The sequence below is a fragment of the Marmota flaviventris genome, chromosome 11, assembly GCF_047511675.1.
Source record: "Marmota flaviventris isolate mMarFla1 chromosome 11, mMarFla1.hap1, whole genome shotgun sequence".
Taxonomy (NCBI): domain Eukaryota; kingdom Metazoa; phylum Chordata; class Mammalia; order Rodentia; family Sciuridae; genus Marmota; species Marmota flaviventris.
In genome coordinates, this window is record NC_092508.1 from 71375760 (window position 1) to 71395973 (window position 20214).

At 33.9% G+C, this 20214-nt stretch overlaps 1 protein-coding gene across 5 annotated transcripts in view; it reads right to left on the reverse strand.

The window, feature by feature from the left end:
• Marchf7 (membrane associated ring-CH-type finger 7) overlaps window positions 1–20214 on the reverse strand; it is a 52750-nt gene that overhangs the window by 14252 nt on the left and 18284 nt on the right. For all 5 annotated transcript variants that reach the window (XR_003583131.2, XM_027937941.2, XM_027937938.2 and 2 more), the window contains exons 2-5: window positions 17307–17470; window positions 7773–7968; window positions 5706–5873; window positions 2848–3952 (exon numbers count right to left, since the gene is read on the reverse strand). Coding sequence is in view for 4 of the 5 variants with exons in the window: in XM_027937941.2 (XP_027793742.1) it covers window positions 2848–3952; window positions 5706–5873; window positions 7773–7968; window positions 17307–17459 (1622 nt within the window). In the remaining variant the exon portion in view is untranslated. The remainder of the gene's footprint in view (window positions 1–2847; window positions 3953–5705; window positions 5874–7772; window positions 7969–17306; window positions 17471–20214) is intronic.

Consider the following 20214-nt stretch of genomic DNA (forward strand, 5'->3'; position numbering starts at 1 on the left):
CTACCACTTATCTTTAAGTGATTTAAGTAAATATGTCTTTGGTAGCACAGTTTTAAGTTCCCATATTTTTCACAGTCACTTTATATATACTCTTCATTTTTGTCTCTCATCACTCCCCCAAATTTAAGACTATTTCAGTGAATAAACACATATTGACTTGTGCTTTCTCAGTTATATGTTAGCAGAACCACCTATTTTTCAACTGTTAACTTTCTTGTATTAGATCATAGTAAAAAATGAATAAGACGTTAAATTCTCCATTTCCCCACCCCCAGCAATCTTATTGAATCATCCAGATTTCTACAAGGGTAGACTTTTAAAGCACAGAACAATTTCTATTAACATTTGTCAGGTCAACAAATGCTATTTAATTTAGATGTTATTTAATTTACATGCAGAATAGTAATTTGATAACAACAAAATAACTTTGTTAAAATTCCTATAATAGTCTACCTTGACACCAAAGGGCAAATAAACAGATAATACTGAATGCTGAACTGCTACCAAAATACAACCTGAATTGTATAGTCTCCTAATGAATCTGGCAAAAGATTTGTGGAAAGCAACAAGCAGATTTACAACTTTTAGGTAATTTTCATGCCTTAGCTTTATCAGAGAAACAGCCACGCATAAATTATTTAGAAAGGTTGAAAATATGGCATTTGTATTACTTTTAACTTTCTAACCTATTAAGTTTATTTTTCACTTAGGAGATCAATTCTTAAAATTCTCATATATAAGGCAAAATGAAAATACAGACACATATTGTGGTAAAATATCCTCAAAGGGCTGCTTTTCAAACTATCTAACCAGAAAGGGTACAGGCCTAATGTTTTGTGGCAGAGATATCAGACCTGATTATAAAATGAAATTATAAGAACATTATAATGAAAAACCAAAGCCTGAGGAAGGGGTTCATTTCCCACCCTCAGCCTTTCTCCGCGAAATTATGGGTCTGAATCTACTGGATTGTAAATAGCTATCTTTAGGAGACTGAAATGCAAACATCTCTGTGACAGGCTTCCAAGGCCAGAGATCCAACAGATGCCTATAATTTTTAACTTTCTGAACTGGGAAGAAATGTTCCTACATAGCTTGATTGCTAGGACAATTAACTGTTGTCTAAACCATTACCTCCAAGACTTAGTTATTAGAAATACAACTCTTAGGGAAGTAAGCTCAAATTATCTTGAGTTACTGTAGTGGCACCCCCCTCCTCCACAGAAAATCTTAATTAAGTTTCTCCAGAAATCTTTACCATAATTATCTTAAGACTAAAGAATCTCTACAAAAGAGTTCATCGGAGTTGTGCTTCCTATTTCCTGTTGCTCTATCTTATAATAATTAAATTTGGCCATAGGCCTGAAAGAGACCAGCACTCAGATACTGAACACTTCTTTATTAGTTACTCAAGGTTCAGGGGATTAATTGATTACAGTGAAAGCTATACCCTCTGAACCTGGCTGCAGCCAACTAAACTGTTTCCTGCTATCTTTGGTGTCCTACCTCATCTGTTCCCTACAACATTACTTCTGCCTATGGTGAAGGCTACTTCCCAATAAAACTCACAAGTGCTGTAGTGTTTGTTCTACACCTGTGAGCCACTTACCATAAATTCCCTATGCATGGTCTTTGGTCATACAGGCCAAGAATTAAAACTCACCAATGTTGTTATGGTTAAGAAATGATGTCAAATTTCCTATAAAAGCCCCTTGCAACCTCAGCTTGGGGCCCAGAAATTCAGAGCATTAACTCATATGAGTCCCTGCCTGGTCTCTTGCTGAGCTGAGGCAACTTCTCCAATTGTTTCTCTTTGACTTTGCCTTCTATGTACAATATTGCATTCTAATCAACCTAACCTTGAGGGCAAGAATTATAATAGTTACTACATTCCTCCAGCAGATAGCTCATAGAAGAAGTTGTGTAAAAGATTTCTTTCGTACAAAAACACTGCAAGACCTGAATTAAAACTGACACTTGCAGGGCACAGTGGCTCATGCCTGTTATCCCAGCGGCTAAGGAGGCTGAAGCAGGAGGATCCTGAGTTCAAAGTCAGCCTCAGCAAAAGCAAGGCACTAATCAACTCAGTGAGACCCTGTCTCTAAATAATATACAAAAATAGGGCTGGGATGTCATGTCGCTCAGTGGTTGAGTGTCCCTGATTTTAATCCCCCAGTACCCCACCCCCCCAAAACAAAACAAAACAAACAAAAAAACCTGACACCTATTAATAAATCCGAATATGTAAAGAACATTCAATATACACTTAAGCTTCAAAAACAAAACAAAGTTAGGTGCAGTGGTGCATTGCTGTAATCCCTGTTATTAGTGAGTCTGAGCAGGATTCCAAAGCCAGCCTCGGAAACTCTGTAAGACCTCATCTCAAAAAAAAAAAAAAAAAAAAAAAAAAAAAAAAAGGTGGGGAAGACGTGGCTAGGTATGTAACTCAGTTGTAGCATGCATCTGGGTTTGATCCCAGTAAATGGTAAACAAAATAAACTCAGTAAAGACTAATACAGATTTATTATCTCTTGCCAACCCCGTTTAGTAAAAGTCTAATCAAGAAAGAGGATAAGAGACTAACATTTTAAAAAATCTGTTTGTACCTACATCCTAAATTGGTTAAAAATAACCATTAGATTATTTCTTGATGCAATTTACAACCCCAAGTGCCTACCTCATTATTAATTTTCCCCATTTATCTGTAAGTGAAACAGTACCATCATATAAGTATGTTTGGGAAGGAATTTCAGGTATCCAATATTATTAGAAGTCATATACAATTAAAAAGAATTCTTTCTCTAATTTGTTCTAGCTATACAGCTTAAGATGAATATTCAGATTTACCTCTCTTTTATTTTCTGTAATCTCTCTGGATCTCTTGAAGGTGCACTTTTAGTTTTTTCACTCTTTCCCTCAGCTGAATTCCATCCTGAAGGAATAATATCTACAGTGATCATGACATTGTCGGTCAAATTACTTCCAAGTGCTGGGGGAACTGCAAATCGGAATAAGGAACCAGGAAGAATCCCTGCTATTCCTGTATTTCTTCCACCTTGAGCAGAATCTGATGAGGAGCCACCTGTAGAGGCACTGCTTGATGCTCCAGCTGCTTGTGGTCTGTTGGCAGTAGCCCCAAGAGAATCACTCTGTGCTTCAAGGTGAACTACTTCATTTGATTCTCTTCTGAAAATATGAGATCTAGATGGTATGTCAGAGGTAGTTGTCCTTGAAGATTCATCTCTTCCCTCTCGTCTCCTTCTAGAGAACAAAGGTGTGCATCTATTTCTAAGGGAGGAAGATAACCACGGTCCTGTATTTCTACCTTCAGATTCCTGGCTAAAATTTTCTGAATCTGGCTCAGAGCTATGATTCTGGCTGAGTGATGACAAACCCCATCTTCGCCTCAGAAATCGAAATCCTTGAGAAGCTTCAGATCCCCTATTATCATTAACTTCAGAAGGTGATGTTGCATTACTCCGAGACTGTGAAGTTGTTAGAATTCTTGGAGAAATGTAAGAATTTTCAGAATTCAGGGATCTTGTATTCAAGGAATCCTGACTAGATCTTCGTGAAAAAAATGTAGATGACATGCTAGAAGCTATACGTGACAACAATCTTCTGGTTGTGCGTCTACCTTCATTGTCAGAAGATTCTTGAAATGATCTTTGAGATGAACCAACTCTTTCTGAACTGCTTATGGATGGGGTTTCATCTCTGCTTGAAGTATAAGAAAATCCAGGATGTGCACTGCTTCGAACAGATTCTGATTCTCTTGGAGAAAAATTTGATCTTAAAGAATTTCTGCTGGAGTCCCTATAACTTGGTATTGTTTGATGTTCAGAAGGCAACTGGTGGCTTGTGGATGATGTATTCAACTGTAAAGTGCTCAATGAGTTCTCTTTTGGTCTTGCTCCCTGTGAATATGAAGAAGGAACTCTGTCTTGAACATCTATTTTTGAAAGGAAGGAAAGGTAACCAATTATATGAAATAATATTATTAAAGTTGCATTTATTAACTACTACTTGCTAGCAAAATGAAATGCTAAATTTGAGCTGAATACTGCTGTCTTATAACTAGAGAGCTTAACTATCATTAGAGAAAAAACAGTAATGTATTTCTCTTCTTATTCCTACTGGTAAAATAAAGTACCACCATGTCAAGTCAATATTGCAAATTCAAAAGAAAGACTATATCATGAGCTAATGAAAAGCAGTATGAAGGCTAAGCAGTTGAATGTATTATCAGAAACTGATATAATAGAAAAGTCTCCAAAAATCTAAACTGATAAAGAATTTTATATAGATCAAGTAATACAATCTAACCCTTAAAATGATTAAAAGCAAAATCATCCTAGGGCGATTATATACTATATACAATAAACACAAAAGTTACTTTATGTAAATATTATCACCCTTCTAAATTTATGACAAACCCTGCTAATAGCTAAAATTTCTCTAATTTTTTGACTTTTAAGTTAATAAGAACAGTTTGGATTTCTGATTGCTCATTAGAAAAAAGTTTGTCTTGGAACATTGCTTGGAACTGAAGTAGAACAGAGCTCTAGCACCTGCATTTTAAAAATATATCTTGGGGCTAGGGATGTGGCTCAAGCGGTAGCACGCTCGCCTGGCATGCGTGCAGCCCGGGTTCGATCCTCAGCACCACATACCAACAAAGATGTTATGTCCACCGATTACTAAAAAATAAATATTTAAAAAAAAAAAAATAAAAATATATCTTAACTGGAGTTTTGAATTTTTCTTTGTGAAGAACAGTTAGCTATATACCATATAGGAGAGCTCCATTACTACTGTGCTAAACATAGAGACTCATGAAAGGACAAACTGTTAGGGATTTAATCTATTTTTGTCCTGTATTTTTATATCCCCCAATCTAGAAGCCATTGATACTGTCTATTCAAGATCCTTCCACCAAAGCCAAAGAAATAAAACAGTGTTTTTATTTGTCTTCAATAAAGCACCCCAGTAAGATTACTTAAAATAACCCAAACTTTTTTTAAAAAAAAATGTACTTTCCTCTTCTATGTAAATCGAACTCCACTTCTGTCTGCTAATTTGTCAATTTTGACTACTAGTTTTCCCTTTCAATTACTTGGGGGTAAATATTTTAAACGCTTTGATGTAAACTGTGTAGGTCTTTACATCAACTTAATGAAAAGAAGCATACTCAAGTTATACTAAATAATTCTAAATTACAACTTAAAATAGCTGATTTCAACATTTAGCTATTTCAGAATCTAATTAGAAGTAGTTACTTATTAAACTATATCTTATAAACAAACTGACTAGAATTATCTAATGATACTTTTTAACATACGCATTCTTAAAAGGAATAATTTAACCAAACACAAACTTAAAGGCAGATAAACTCTAAATACTCAAGTAAATTGTTTATATTTTTTAAAGCAAAACAACGAATACATTACAACAAAATATATTATGTGGTTTGGGGATGTGGTTCAGTGGTAGGGCACTTACTTTCCTGGCATGCTTGATGCCCTGGGTTTGATCCCCAACACCACCCACCCACAAGGAAAGAAACATTATGCTATTTTTTATGAAGTCTACATAAGGACATATGATTCAATTCATTTATTCCTCTGTACTGTTTATAATGACATAAAGAAGAAAAGACAACATTATTAAATAAGTTGTACTTAACAACTGAAGTTCATACATACATGATGAAGCTGTGAAATCACCACTTCGGTGACTATAATCCATAAGATTACTAACAGAGGAATCTGTTCTTCTCTCCAAATCTCTCCTCTCTCTCATTAGGTCTGTTCCAAATGAACCAAGTACCAATGATGAAGATCTGGGAACTTGATTATGCCTCCAAGAAGAATCTTAAATTAATTGAAGAAGTTTTATTTTAGAGAAAATTTAAGACTTTTGGTAAGAGTAAATCTTCTGTAATATAGAGGGAGGTTACTGTTAATTATTATGGGAACCCCCACAAGTACCTATTGCAACCAAAATTCAGCAAAACACATCGTTCACTAATGAACTAATCAGTTATAACATATTTTTTCTCTCCTACTCATTCTCTTTTTGTTTGTTTTGGTGCTGGGCAACGAACACAAGGCCTTCCACATGCTAAACAATAAACACATTTTTAACAGTAAAATTTATCCTTATATATGATATCAGTGTCTCAGTCACCTCCTCCTAAACATATTTTACAATGTAAACATGATAAAAAATGCTAATCTGCCAAAGATGACAGAAATTCATAATCAATGAAAGTGATGTTGGGAAACTGCCAAAAACAAATCAAAGTCATCTTGACATGCAATTTTAATTACAGATCACAACACAATTTTATCATGGAAAAAAATTTGTTTGGGGAGTACTGGGGATTGAACCCCAAGGCTTCACTCATACTAAGCATACATTCTACCACAGAGCTAATATACCCATCCCAGAAACATTTTTATGGCTACCATATTTGGTTCATTCTTTAGTGTAAGAATTAATATACTGCAATTATGATCAAAATTTTACTCAATTTCCTTTTAAAGTAAATTAAAAATTAAGTCTCACACCTTGTCTTACTATTTATTGTGAAATTTTGGCTTCCTTTCGTAGTCCCAACAGCCTTAATGAAGGGAAAAAGCTCTAGGTACTTAATGCTGTGCCTTTATATAGCAGAAGAAAAAAATCTCTCTGCAACAGTGGTGTTTGTCTACAAAGTTAAGGACAATCTGCTCTTACCCATCACCCATCCTATATAGTACTTTTAATATTCTTCATATGGGCAGTGTCTTTCACATGGCAGTCCTGCCTATCAAAATAAAAATGAATTGCTTACATTCATTCAATTAGTAATCCATGAGCATTTTGAGAATTTTATCTCCAATTTTGTTATCAAAAGTTTTGTCTCCTTCTGACAACAATTTCAGGCACTAACATTTCATTTAGAGAAGTATAAGTGAGGAGAATTTGCTCTCTCAATAACAGATCTCAATTTATACAAGTATGTGTCTAAGAGTACAAAATATCAGACATGGAGTTTTGTGGATAAGTTACCTAATCCCAGTAACTTGCCTAATGCCATTCATCTACTCAGATGGCTAGAATCAGAACTAATTCCTTGAACAGAATTCTTTCTAGGATAGCACCAACTTCATTTTTTATTTAAAGAGTTTCCAGTTTCCTTATTTTGTTTTATGGTACTGGGATTGAACCTGGGGTATTCCATCACTGAGCTGCTAAATTGCTGATGTTCTCCCTAAGTTGGTGAAGCTGGCCTTGAACTTGCAATCCTCCTACCATAACTTCCCAAATTGCTGGGATCACAGGTATGCACCACTACACTGGGCTCAGTTTCCATATTTTCTGAAAATAAACCTCATATACCATGTTTATCATTTCCATAAAATATGCTCAGGAGGTGTTTTCAACATGTATCAATAGCTTTGGCTTTCATAATAATACTTGAAAAATTAATCTCCCATAAGAACCAGCATATAAATGCATGCCACTTTTAACCAATTACTACTACTACTACTACTACTACACTTTTAACCTGATTACTACTCTGTTAATATCCTTTATATTGTAGGATATTTGTACCAAATTTAGAAAAACTGCAAAATGAAGAGTTAATTTGCAAACTGCACTACATTTCCAAACCATTATTTTACATGAAAGTCTATCTGCTTATTCTCAAACCCAAGATCAATAAATGGCTTTAGTTCAAAATACATCTACAGTGACTTTTACAGAAATTGTATAATTCTTACCTGATACTGCATTTAAACCACTTCCAACATTTCTCCCAGCTGAGGTAGATGTACAATTTGTACAGGAAAGTTTAGGTCTTTTTGAATCATGATCCCGTTGTTGATTCTGTGATCTTGAGCGTGCTCCCTGAGTTATCTCAGATTCACTATACCACGCAGATTGAAACGGTGATGCTGATGCTGATGCTGATGTAGACTATTAAGTTCAAAAAGTTTTAAAGAAACAAAACTTGCTTGCATTCAACATTAAATTTAACCTATAATGCTCTAATAAATTCCCAAGGGACAATTTATTCCCACAAGTATCAATTTTCTATCATATGTTTTTTTTTTCTTAGCTTTTATCTCCTTCTACCCATGTATCACTTTACTATACAATATAATTGTTATTTTGCTAGTTATAAATCTCATTTACAACAAGTTCTCTTTATAACTGTACATACACACTTGGTTATGAAACACAGAAGAGCAAAAACTATCATCATTTTTCGTGGTTAAATATTTCAATCTTCTGAGAAACTTTGTTTCTTCTTCTTAAAGGTAGACAAGAACACCTTTAATAAAGATTTTGTCATAAACTAATTATGAATGCCCTACTATGAAAATGAGATTTCTAAAGTAATGAAAAATTTATTTATCAGCTGGGGGTACATACACTCACTGCAAGAGTTCCCTCTTAACATCTATAAATATCTGGCTTTGATCCCCAGTAGAAATAAAACAAAACCCCAAAACTTTATTACTGATCTGATTCCCACTGTCAGGAATACAGTCAGACAACACTACTTATGATTACGTTAAATAATAAATCCTAGCATTTGGAATTTCTTCACTAGTGAATCAACAAACTAAAATAATATTTAAAAACCCCTAGCTCCCTTTTTAACATATGTGGATACAAATTAAAACTTGTAACAAATGTTAATCATAATGTACAAACACTCCCAGTTACTTCACTGATTAAGCAGCTCCAAAAACAGGCAAGTAAAAAATAAATATAAAAATATAAAATATGTAAATAAATATAAAAATAAGTAAGTACTATAATAGGAGGTATGCTGAGAGTTTTCAGAAAAAAGCCTGTCTGCTGGAGGTAGGGGAGGATTTAGAGGTGGCTGAGGTGCTTAGGTGAAAATCAGGAGTTTATTGGGCAGGCAAATGAAGGAGGACATTATAGCCAGACAATAAGAAAACATGTCTATAAACCATTCTATCACAGTTCATGGTTAGCAATGAAATTTATTAACTTTGTATATATATGGAAAAGAAGAAGATGCAAAGCTAAAAATTCAAGAACATGGAGATATGATTTCATCAATATTTTATGACACTCTTCAGCTTAGCATTAACTTGGTCCTATAAGCCTTCTGGACCTAATAATCCATAGAGACACAATGAATTAATTGGCACAAGAAATAAAGTTCATTATATATCTCAGAACCAAATAATTTATGTGTTGTTATCCTCTGGGCAGTGGTTCTAATAACTTTGGATGCCAAAGATCAAAATTAAAAAGGTTTTAATTTAAAATTTGAAAAGAATGCTATTTACAACTAGCAGGTTTTTCTACTACCTAATCCTGCATAAGGTGGTCAATTTCACTGTGCATTAACTCCCCTTCTCCCTCAGCCTGATCCCCATTCTCTACTCTACTGGTCTCCCTTCTCTTCTCATAAAAATTTCTTTTTCTGCTTTTCATATATGAGAAACCACAAGACTCCATTCAACTACTGAAGGGCAGGCATCTAGGTTGGTTCCACAGTTTACACTTTTATTTTGAGACAGGTTCTCATTAACTTGTTCAATTATAGAGGCTAGCCTCAAACATGACTCCTGCTTCAGCCTCTGAAATCACTGGGATGACAGGCATGTGCAACCAAACCCAGGCCCCCTCTAATTTCTTTTAACAATTAAATTGGGAATTCATGTATCAATAAATTTTGTCCTGCTATCTAGAACTATTCAGGCACAATGAAATCAGGGGGTGAGTATGTCTTCAAAGTATATTGCTTTGTGCATAAACAGTGCTTAAACAAGTAGCTTTTGGGTTGTTTCTAGTTCAGAGCTATTAAGGACAATGGTGCTATGAATACACATGCACAAGTTTTTAGGCAGACATGTTTTCAATTCTCTTGGGTTAATAACTGATCACACAGTAACTTGATGTTTAACTTTTTAAAAAATATATATATATATTTTTAGTTGTAGTTGGACACAATACCTTTATTTTAATTATTTACTTTTATGTGGTGCTAAGGATCAAACCCAGAGCCTTGCACATACTAGGTGAGTGATCTACTGCTAAGCCACAATGCCAGACCCTGATGTTTAACCTTTTGAGGACACACTAAACTGTTTTCCAAAGCAGCTGTACCATTTGACAATCTCAACAACAATTTCTGAGGTTTCCAATTTTTCTAGTCCTAACATTTATTATTGTCCATATTTTCTATTTTAGCCACTCCAGTGAGCATTAAGTGGTATCTCACCATAGTTTTGATTTGTTTCCCTAATGATTGATGGTGATTATTGGCTATTTTTCTGGAGAAATGTCTATTCAAGTTCTTTGCCCATTGAAAAGTGGGTTATGCTTTAATTGTTGAGCTATAAAAGTTCTATTCTGGTTATAAATCCTTGACAACTATATTTTCTCAAATATTTTATTTCATCCTGCCTTTTTATTCTCTTGGTATCGTTTGATACACACAAATTTTTTTCATTCTGATGAGGTCCAGCTCTTTTTGCATTTGCTACCTCCAGCCTATGAATACTCATATGAAATTTAGAAGTGAACTAAGAATAATTAAATTTCTATTTGAGGAGTAGAGACATAGCTCAGTGGTAGAGCATTTGCCTACCATGTGAAAGGTACTAGGTAGGATTCCCAGCACCACAAGAAAACAAAAACAAACAAAACCCACTAAAAATAGATTTGCATTCGAAAGTCATGGTATTCTCTTTCTTCTTAACTCTATTTCTTCTACCTAAAATTCAATTCTCATTTTTTTCTTATCTTCATAATACTTACTCAGGTTACCTTTCCAACAAGAAGTTTATTGGAAGAATAATCAGTAAATAATTTGCCATTGTTATTGTATTAATCAATACTTACTTTCAGAAAATTACTTCAATGGATATTTAAAAAAAAAATATTCCCAGCACAAATGCCCTTAAAATAGTGCAACAGTAAAAAAATCTTAATGAGAAAGCATTTACAAATCATAATCATTATAGGTAGGGAACTTGAATCCAAAATAAGGAATACTTACAACTCAATAAAAAAGACAATCAAATTTTAAAATGCCTCAAAAAGCTAACAGGCATTTCTCCAAAGATGTACACATGGCCAACTGCATATGACGAGATGCTCAACATCTTTAATCATCAGGGAAATATAAATTAAAACCACAATCAGCTACCACTTCACATTCACTAGAGTGTCTACACTCTAAAAGCAAGGTAGGATTTGGTGAGGATGTAGAGAGATTTCATCCTTCACCTTCAAAAACACTGCTCAGGGGAAAGATAAACAGACCAATTGGTTTGGAAAATAAACTGGCACTTCCTCAAATGATTGAACCTAAGATTTTACATGACTAACTAATTCCACTCCTAGTGTATGCCCAAGATAAGTGAAAATAAGTCCACACAGAAACCTGCACATGAATGTCTATAGCAAAATTATTCATAATGTCAAAAGGAAGAAACACGCCCGATGTTCACCAGCAGACGAATTCCTAAACAAAGCATATGGAATAACCATACAGTGAAATATTATTCAGCCATAAAAAGAAATACTGATATATGCTATAACAGAGATGAAACTTGAAAACATGCTAAGCAACAGAAGCTAGGCACAGACTATACAGTATATGTTCCTACTTATGTACAAAGAGGTTCAGAATAGGGAAATCTACAGAAAAAAACTAGATTAATGGCTATTCAGTACTAGTGGAAGAAAAGGGGACCAGAGTAGCAATAGCTAAAGTATCTGGGGTTTCTTTCCTGAGGTGATATAAAAGGTTCAAACATTAACTGTGGTGGGCTGCAGGTGCAACTTTGTGGTACAGAGCTTACCTAGCATACATGAGACCCTGGGTTTGATTCCTGGAACTACCAACAGCAAAACAAAATAAACAACAAAAAACCTAAAAAAGAAAACAAAATCCTAACCGTGGTGTTGGTTTAGAGCTCTCATACATACACTAAAAAACACTGAACTGTATATACTTTAAACAGGAAAAGTGCATGGAATGTGAAATTATAACCTGGTAAAGCTATTTTTAAAAAGAATCTTAACGAACCTTTTAAATGTAATCTATGCTATCCACTGGCAAATGCTTAATGGATGGAAATCATAAAATGATATTACTGTATAGAAGCAAGCAAAGAATGGCATCCTTTTTGTGGACTCCTCATTTCCATGAATTAATGATTTGACTGTAACAACTGATAAATCCTGCTTTGAAAATTTTCCAGATCGAAATTACCTTAGCTGGCTGGGGTTGTGGCTCAGTGGTAGAGCACTCACCTAGCACATTGGGGGCCCTGGGTTCAATCCTTAGCACCACATAAAAATAAATAATTAATATAAAGGCACTGTGTCCAACTTCAACTAAAAAATAAATGTTAAAAAAAAAAAAAAAAAAAAAACACCACCACCACCACAACAAAAAAGTTACCTCGGCTAATAGCAACAACTTAGCACTTTGAGCTTATTAATTAAAACCTACATTCTAGTATCTACTCAGTATGGGTAGTTCTTTTTTCTCTTTACAGAACTATTGAATTTTAGTTTTTCATTGTGTCTTGTACTTACACAAAGGTTTACCAAGAAACAATTTCACTGAGTATATTTACTATAGAAATTCTAATTGTGGACACTGTCCACTATATCATTTGATTTTCCACTTTCAGACCAAATGGCCAAGCTTTGCTGCTTCTAAGAAGATATGTCTTTCCCTTATGAACAATACACATTATAAAGCTAGCTGTATTTTCTTGTGATCATCTTGATACCCCAAATTATAGTCCAGACTTAACCTTCTTTTAATTTTTATTTTTTGGCAGTGCCAGGGATCAAACTGAAGGCCACCCACACACTACTCAAGTGCTCTACCACTGAGCAACATCCCCAGTCCCAGGTTTAACTCAAAAACATTCAGGCATATCTGGGGATGAGCTTAGTGATACAGAGCCGTCTTAGCATGCAGGACACCCTGAATTCCATCCCCCACAACCCCAAACAAAAATATGAACAACAATAACAACAACAACAAAAAAAAAAACACATAGAAACTGCAGGGTTTATTTAATGCCTATCAATGTTAAAACTTTTACTCACTCGGTATTGTTTTTTGATCACATTGCACAAAGAATTTCATTTTCTTGTTAACTACATACATATGCATGGATTTAGTTCCGTAAAAAGAATATGAACATGGTAGAGTAAGAAAACAAACAAACAACCTCTCCCCAAACCACTGGTTCATTTAATTCTGGAGAAAACATACTATTCAAAATGTGTAAATTTTTCAAACAGTAATTTATGTACAGATTAGAAAAAATATGAGTCATTTAAAAAAGCATCTATATAGCTCAGTGGCACAGAACTTGTTGTGCATGATCAAGGCCCTAGGTTTAATCCCCAAACTGCAAAAAGAAAGAAAAAAGAAAAAGAAAAAGAAGCACATATAGCAAGAACCAAGAAGCACACACACCAAGTTCACAAAACAAGAACCAAAAGCCTCCTAGTAAAAGAAACCTAGTAAAAAAGAAAAAGTTCCTAGTAAAAGAAACCTCTTAGTGAAACAAGAAAATGCAGCTGTATAAGTGGTTGCTTAAGTTGCAAAAAAATATAACACATGAAATTAAGTATTCACAGAATACTCCATTTTATTTACTTTTAATATTTTTTTTAGTATTTATTTTTTAGTTGTAGTTGGACATAATATCTTTATTTTATTTATTTATTTTTATGTGGTGCTGAGGACTGAACTCAGGGCCTCATATGTGCTAGGCGAGCATTCTACCCCTGAGCCACAACCCCAAGCCTCTCCATTTTACTTTTAACAACATGAGTTTTAGGAGTTAAACTTTTATTTTCAAAATATGTAAAATTCTGTTATGAAGAAGGGAGGATAATCATAGTTTTCAACATTCAAACTGTGATAAAAATTTAAAGATGTAGTAATGGAAACACTAGTAAGAACAAGTGAAGCCAAGCTTGTAAGTGGCCAAGAACTAAAAGAAAGATATTTAGGAAACTAATTTTTCAGAACTTAGAACCTCCAAAGAAACAATGCTATCACAAAGGCTTGGATTCTTCAGCTTCAGTACATCACATACATACTAATCATGTAACAAGGGAAAATAATTTATTTATCTTTCTAGATTTCATATCCTTTATTATGAATGATAAAAATATCCATCCCTATATAAAGTGTTTCTATACTACTTTATCCATAACATAGCTAAAACTGATCTATCATGCCCTAGACCTGAACCTCCTTTCTGAAGCTTTAGATTCACTAAGTGCTTGAGATAAGGTTTTATGTATAGAACAGCTGTTCAGAACGCTTCAGCAATTTAAAAAAAGGTGCTTCCTTTGCCATTTATAAGGGCTCATTCATTAAATAAAGTTTGCTGAGTAAATTTAAGACAAAGAAAACAACATATGTGATATGCAATTTAAATATTTGGATAATATTATACTATAGATATTATCCACTGAAATTAATGTAAAGCCAGAAAACAATACTAATAGAAATAACAATTATCATAAATGTAACTGGTAACATCTGAGCTCCTCCTATGTTCCAGCAGCTATTGTTCTGAGTGCCTCACATGTCTTGTTTCTTTAAATTAATCTTAACAATACCTTATGAAGAAGCCACTATTACTACAATTTTACAGCACAGGAAAAAGTTTGCATTTTTAAAGAAAATCAAAAAGACAAGGCATGATAAAGAAGCTGATTTATTACTGGCACTATTCCTGTAATTAATTTTTTTTGAGGTATTGTGGATTGAACCCAAGGCCTAACACACAATAGGTAAGCACTGAGCTATGTCCCCAGCCCTTTTTATTTTATTTTTGAGACAGGGTATTGCTAAGTCCATACTGTCCTCAAATTTGTGACCCTCTTGCTTCACCTTACAAAATCACTGGGATTAAGAGTGTATGCCACCATGCTCAACTATAATTTGCTGGGGGTGGGAACAGGATTGTAAGCAATTTAAAGCAACTGAAGACAGCATTAATGAACCTCCCCCCAAATTTCTTAAACTAATATTATTAAGAATTAATAATAATAAAAAAAGATTTAAATTTTATTTCATTTGGTTTTTAGATGCTGGCAAATAATTTCTGGATTTTATTTTGGTACTTAATGACATTAAAATTCTGGACAGAGGGACTGGCAGTATAGCTCAGCAGTACAGGGCTTGCCCTGGGTTCAAAATCACCAGCAGCAGAGGTTAAAAATTCTAAAACAAAATGAATTCATCTATTCAGCCAGTCTATATTTTGTAATTGCAGAGTTGAGACCATTTATAAAACGGAATGAATTCGATATTAATAGGCTATTACCAGCGTGTTTTAGGTAGGGTCATTTTTATAGTAATTAAGATTTCATTTAAATGATTTTCTTATTTTTACATTTGTTTACTATAATAAAAAATATAACTTTTGGAATAATCTACAACAATGAGAACAATCTGGAAACAGTTTGAAAATCTTTTAAAAAAGAGTATAAATAAATCTTATAAAAATATATTCAAAACTTTAGTCCCATAAAATAGTGTAAAGATTACTATAATTGTGCGAAGTGGTGCGCACATACTATCTTAATGGCTCAGCAGACTGAGGTAGTAGGATCATTAATTCAAAGCCAGCCTTAGTAACTTTATCAGGCCCTAAGCAACTCAGTGAGACCCTATCTCTAAATAAAATATATCCCCCCCCCATAAGGGGGGGGGTCCAGGAACAATTTTTTTTTTTTTTTTTAAAAAGGACTGTGGATGTGGCTCAGTGGTTAAGTGCCCCTGGGTTCAATCCCAGCAGTCCCCGGCCCAAAAGTTACTATATTAAGAAAACAAATGATGCATTAGTAGCTAGCATTTATATAGTTTATCATGAGCCAGGCACTTGTCTCATTCAATATACTAATTCATTTAACTCTTAGCAACCAGACAGGCAGATGAGGTAGAAGATAGACAAAAACAAACAAACAAACAAACAAAAAACATTAACTTCCTCAGGATCATACAGATTCGAAGTAATGAGGAAGGACTTCAACCCTGGTTTCAGAGTTTGTGTTTCTCATTAATAATCTACATAAAAAAAAATTAAAGATGAGTAGTCAGAATTTTATGAAAAGATAAATGGGAAAAAAATAAACTTTGCCTTTTATGAGTCAACGACAGCATTCTACAGAATGCAATATATATTACCAATATCATTCAATATTTTAAATGAAATCAAGTGAATATTTCCAATTAAATCAGTTAAAAATGGGTAATAGAGTCAGGCATTTCAAAGAAACTTTTATTCATTCTTTCTCTGAACATTTTATAAAATGGTGATGACTACTCTGAACATTTTATAAAATGGTGATGACTATGCAGGAATTTTCTTATTAAATGAGACTGTCATATATTACACGTTACATGATACAGAAACAATATCTAAAAAGAATTTTTTAAATGGGTTCTTTTAGATTGTTACCTTAAAATTACTTTTGCAAATCACATGCTACTTAGATGTACAGTCAAAATGTAATGAACTTAAATTTAAAAGATGAGCAACTGAATTAAACCATAAACCATGCCTTATGAGAGTTATACAATTTTATACTATAACTATTGTATTATAATACTGATAAGCCCTTTCAAAAACCAACATGCTAGAACAAACAAAAAACCCAATAAGCTGTTGGACCCAAGGAAACTGACTAGATGAATGAATTAATGCAAAATGTCATTAACCACAAAAATAAAATCCAAAATTCACGTAAAAGGATGTCAAGTATCTTCATAAAAGGATGGACTGTTGTTACCTTTCCTCCTTCTCTTCCTGGGGATTGAAGCCAGGTCCTAGGGATATGTACACACTCTATCACTGGACAAGAAAGCCCAACTACTATTAACAATTGCCCACATTAAAAGCAAAATTCTTAAAAACCATATTCTCAAAAATAACATTTAATAATAATCCTTATTCTATCACCACTTTGGGAACATTCAAAAAAAGTTAGATGAACGAGTATGCTATTTAGAGGACAAGGATTCAGGTTTTGCTCTTTAACAAAGCTTTCCAAGTCTTTAGAAAGTATTTTATGTAAGGCCATGATCTCTCATCCATAATTCTGAAGTCCAAAGTTTGAAAATCACTAGTCATTTATTTTGCTACTGCTATAATAATGTTTTCATTACAGGATGCATTAGATCCAGCAACTTAAAAAAAATAAACAAACTGTGACCCAAAGACTTCTGAAAAGGACTGTGTGTACACATATTCCAATATAGATATTACCTGATATTCAGACTCCAGTCTAAATGAAGAGTCTCTTGAGTGATAGGCATCATTTAAACTACTTCCTCTGCTTCCAGACATCATCCTAGAACTTAAGGAGCTGGAGGGCTGAACAGAAATTCTTCTTGGAATCCTTGAAGGTTTAGACTCCATTCCTCAATTTCCTGTGAAATGCAAATTTGAGGTAATTGCTCTTGGGAACATGCAAACTTTTATTTTTTAATCCTTCTTAATCATCAGCTAAAATCAAGAACTATGTAAGTTAAATACATCCTGAGAAAGTAAACAGAAATTATGACCATCTCTTCTCTTAAAGGCAAGAGGTTTCTAACTGTCCATACAAATACAGAGATGTACAATAAGAAACATTGTTTCCATCTTTCACTCAAAGTTGTCTCTGTATAAATTCCTACATCAATTTGTCATGGTTGCCTTACTATTCTTCACTGTTAGTGTTCAATGCTCACACCTATTATACTATTTGCAAACCCCCTAACACAATGTGCTCTCGGCCTTTTAATATGCCTGGGAAGTCCTTACATTCCCTATTCAATTTTCCCTCATCAGTTTAAACACAAGCATCATTATTCTGTTTCCAGTTGGTAAAGAGTTATACTAAGACATTACACCTACCTTATACTTTGTTTAGTACAAAATTTCTCTAGGTTAGAATCATTTAAAGTTATAAAACCATTACCGAGAATAGGTACTCAAAAAACAAGCTAAGGGTTGGAGTTATGGCTGAGCTGTAGAGCACCTACCTAGCACACGTAAGGCCCTGAGTTCAATCCTCAGCCCCACATGAAAATAAATAAGTAAAATAAAGGTACTGTGTCCAACTAAACTAAAAAAGTAAATATTTTTTTTTTAAAAAGCTAAATTGTAATGAATGAATATATTTTGCTTTTATTTACCATCAACAGGATCTCTTTAATTATTACAACAAATAATAACAACCATAGCAGATAATTATTATTGAGTATTATATGCCAGTTCTGGGGGTAAGGATCTTCTGATTATTTATTAGTGCAAGCAGCCTGGGTGGTGGTGGTGGTGGTATTCTATCATTCTTACATTAAAGAAAACTGGGGCTGAAGTTGTGGCTCAGTGGTAGAGCACTTGCCTATGTGAGGCCCTGGGTTTGATTCTCAGCACTGCATTTAAATAAATGAATAAAATAAAGATCCATCAACATCTAAAAAAATATTTTAAAGAAAGAAAACTGGCAATGAGGTTAAGTAATTTGCAAATGATTGCCCAGCTATAAATGTTTTCCTGGAATGTTTCCAAAGAATGTTTATAATAATACTGGAAAGTGATAATGTTTTAAGGGAAAAGCTCAACCTACAAAACTATAAAATCATACATGGTATTGATTCTAATTATATAAAAAATGGAAAAAAGGGAAGAAAATCCTACAGAAATGAACAAAATGTTAAATGCGGTTTATATAGAATGTGTAATTGAATGTTTTCGCCATTTAGATTAATAATTTCTAAATCTTTTTCACTAAATATTTTTCAACCCATGCCAAGAGTAAAGAAAGAAAATGCCTGATTTTTAGCTATGCACAAATGGAATCATACAATGGGTACTTTTTGCATCTGACTTCATTTGTTCATCATTATACTTGTGAGATTCTTCTAAGTTGTTGCATATAGTTGTAAATTCACTAACTTTTCATAAAGTATTCCACTGTTTGAGCATACACAATTTATTTTCCTTTTCTAATGTGAATGGACAAAGGATTATCTTCGGTATTGGGTCACCACCATTAGCACTACTATAGAACAACTTTTCCATATTAAAATAACTTGCTGACTATGGCGGCACTCAGCTACATAAGAGGCCGAGGCAGGAGGATCTCATGTTCAAGGCCAGCCTGGGCAAGGTGCTCAGACTATCTCAAAATAAAATTTTTAAAAGGGCTGGCAGTATAGCTAGGCAGCAATGTGCAAGGTATGGGTTTAATCTCCATTATCACAAAAACAAAACAAAACAAAAAACATTTTAAAACTTTCTGAGACACAAATTTAGAAGGTTGTCTCTGGAGACCTAGGAGGCCTACACTCAGAAGAAAAAGGAGGAGGACCAAAAAAAAAGGAACAAATGAATTTCAAAATAATCTATCCAATTTCTTCTGGTTATCCATTTTCAAGGTCAAACTTATTTATCCCCTTATTGTTCTGACAGTGGATTAGAATTCAGGCAAATACAATGCACTTCATCTATCAGATATACATCTTGGATAAAGTATACACTTGCTTTATTAAAACACTCAAAACATTTAAGTTAAAAATATCTAATTCATTTTCTGCATGTAACCTTATTAATTTATCAACTAAATTTTATATTAGTCACATCTTTCTACCTTGAAGTTATTACAGAAGAATTTACTTTTCCAATAATCTTCGTCTTAAAAACATGGTTCAGTAACAGAAAAGAGGATGAACAGAGCAGGGCATGGTAGCACACACCAAGCGACTGGGAAGCTGATGCAGGAGGATGGCAAGTTCTGGGCCAGCCTAGGCAATTTAGCAACACGCTGTCTCAAAATAAAATGTGAAGTGCTGGGGATGTAGCTAAATGGTAGAGCACTTGTCTAACACACAGGAGACCAAGGGTTTGATCTGAGTACTGAGGGGAAAAAAAAGCAGGTATGGTTAGTGGATCAAAAACATCAACAAAACATAAGGCTTATATTGTAGTGAAAGGCACACGAACACAGGCTAATTATCAATTAGAACTATGAAACTATGAAGAAATCTAGAGTAAGAGTATATTATACTATAGGATCTAATCCTTTAGATCAAAGACAGTTCATCAAAAACTTCTAGGTAAACATATAACAGATTATCTTTAGGCATCTATGATGCCCTCTACTCTTAAAATCCATGTAAAACGACAC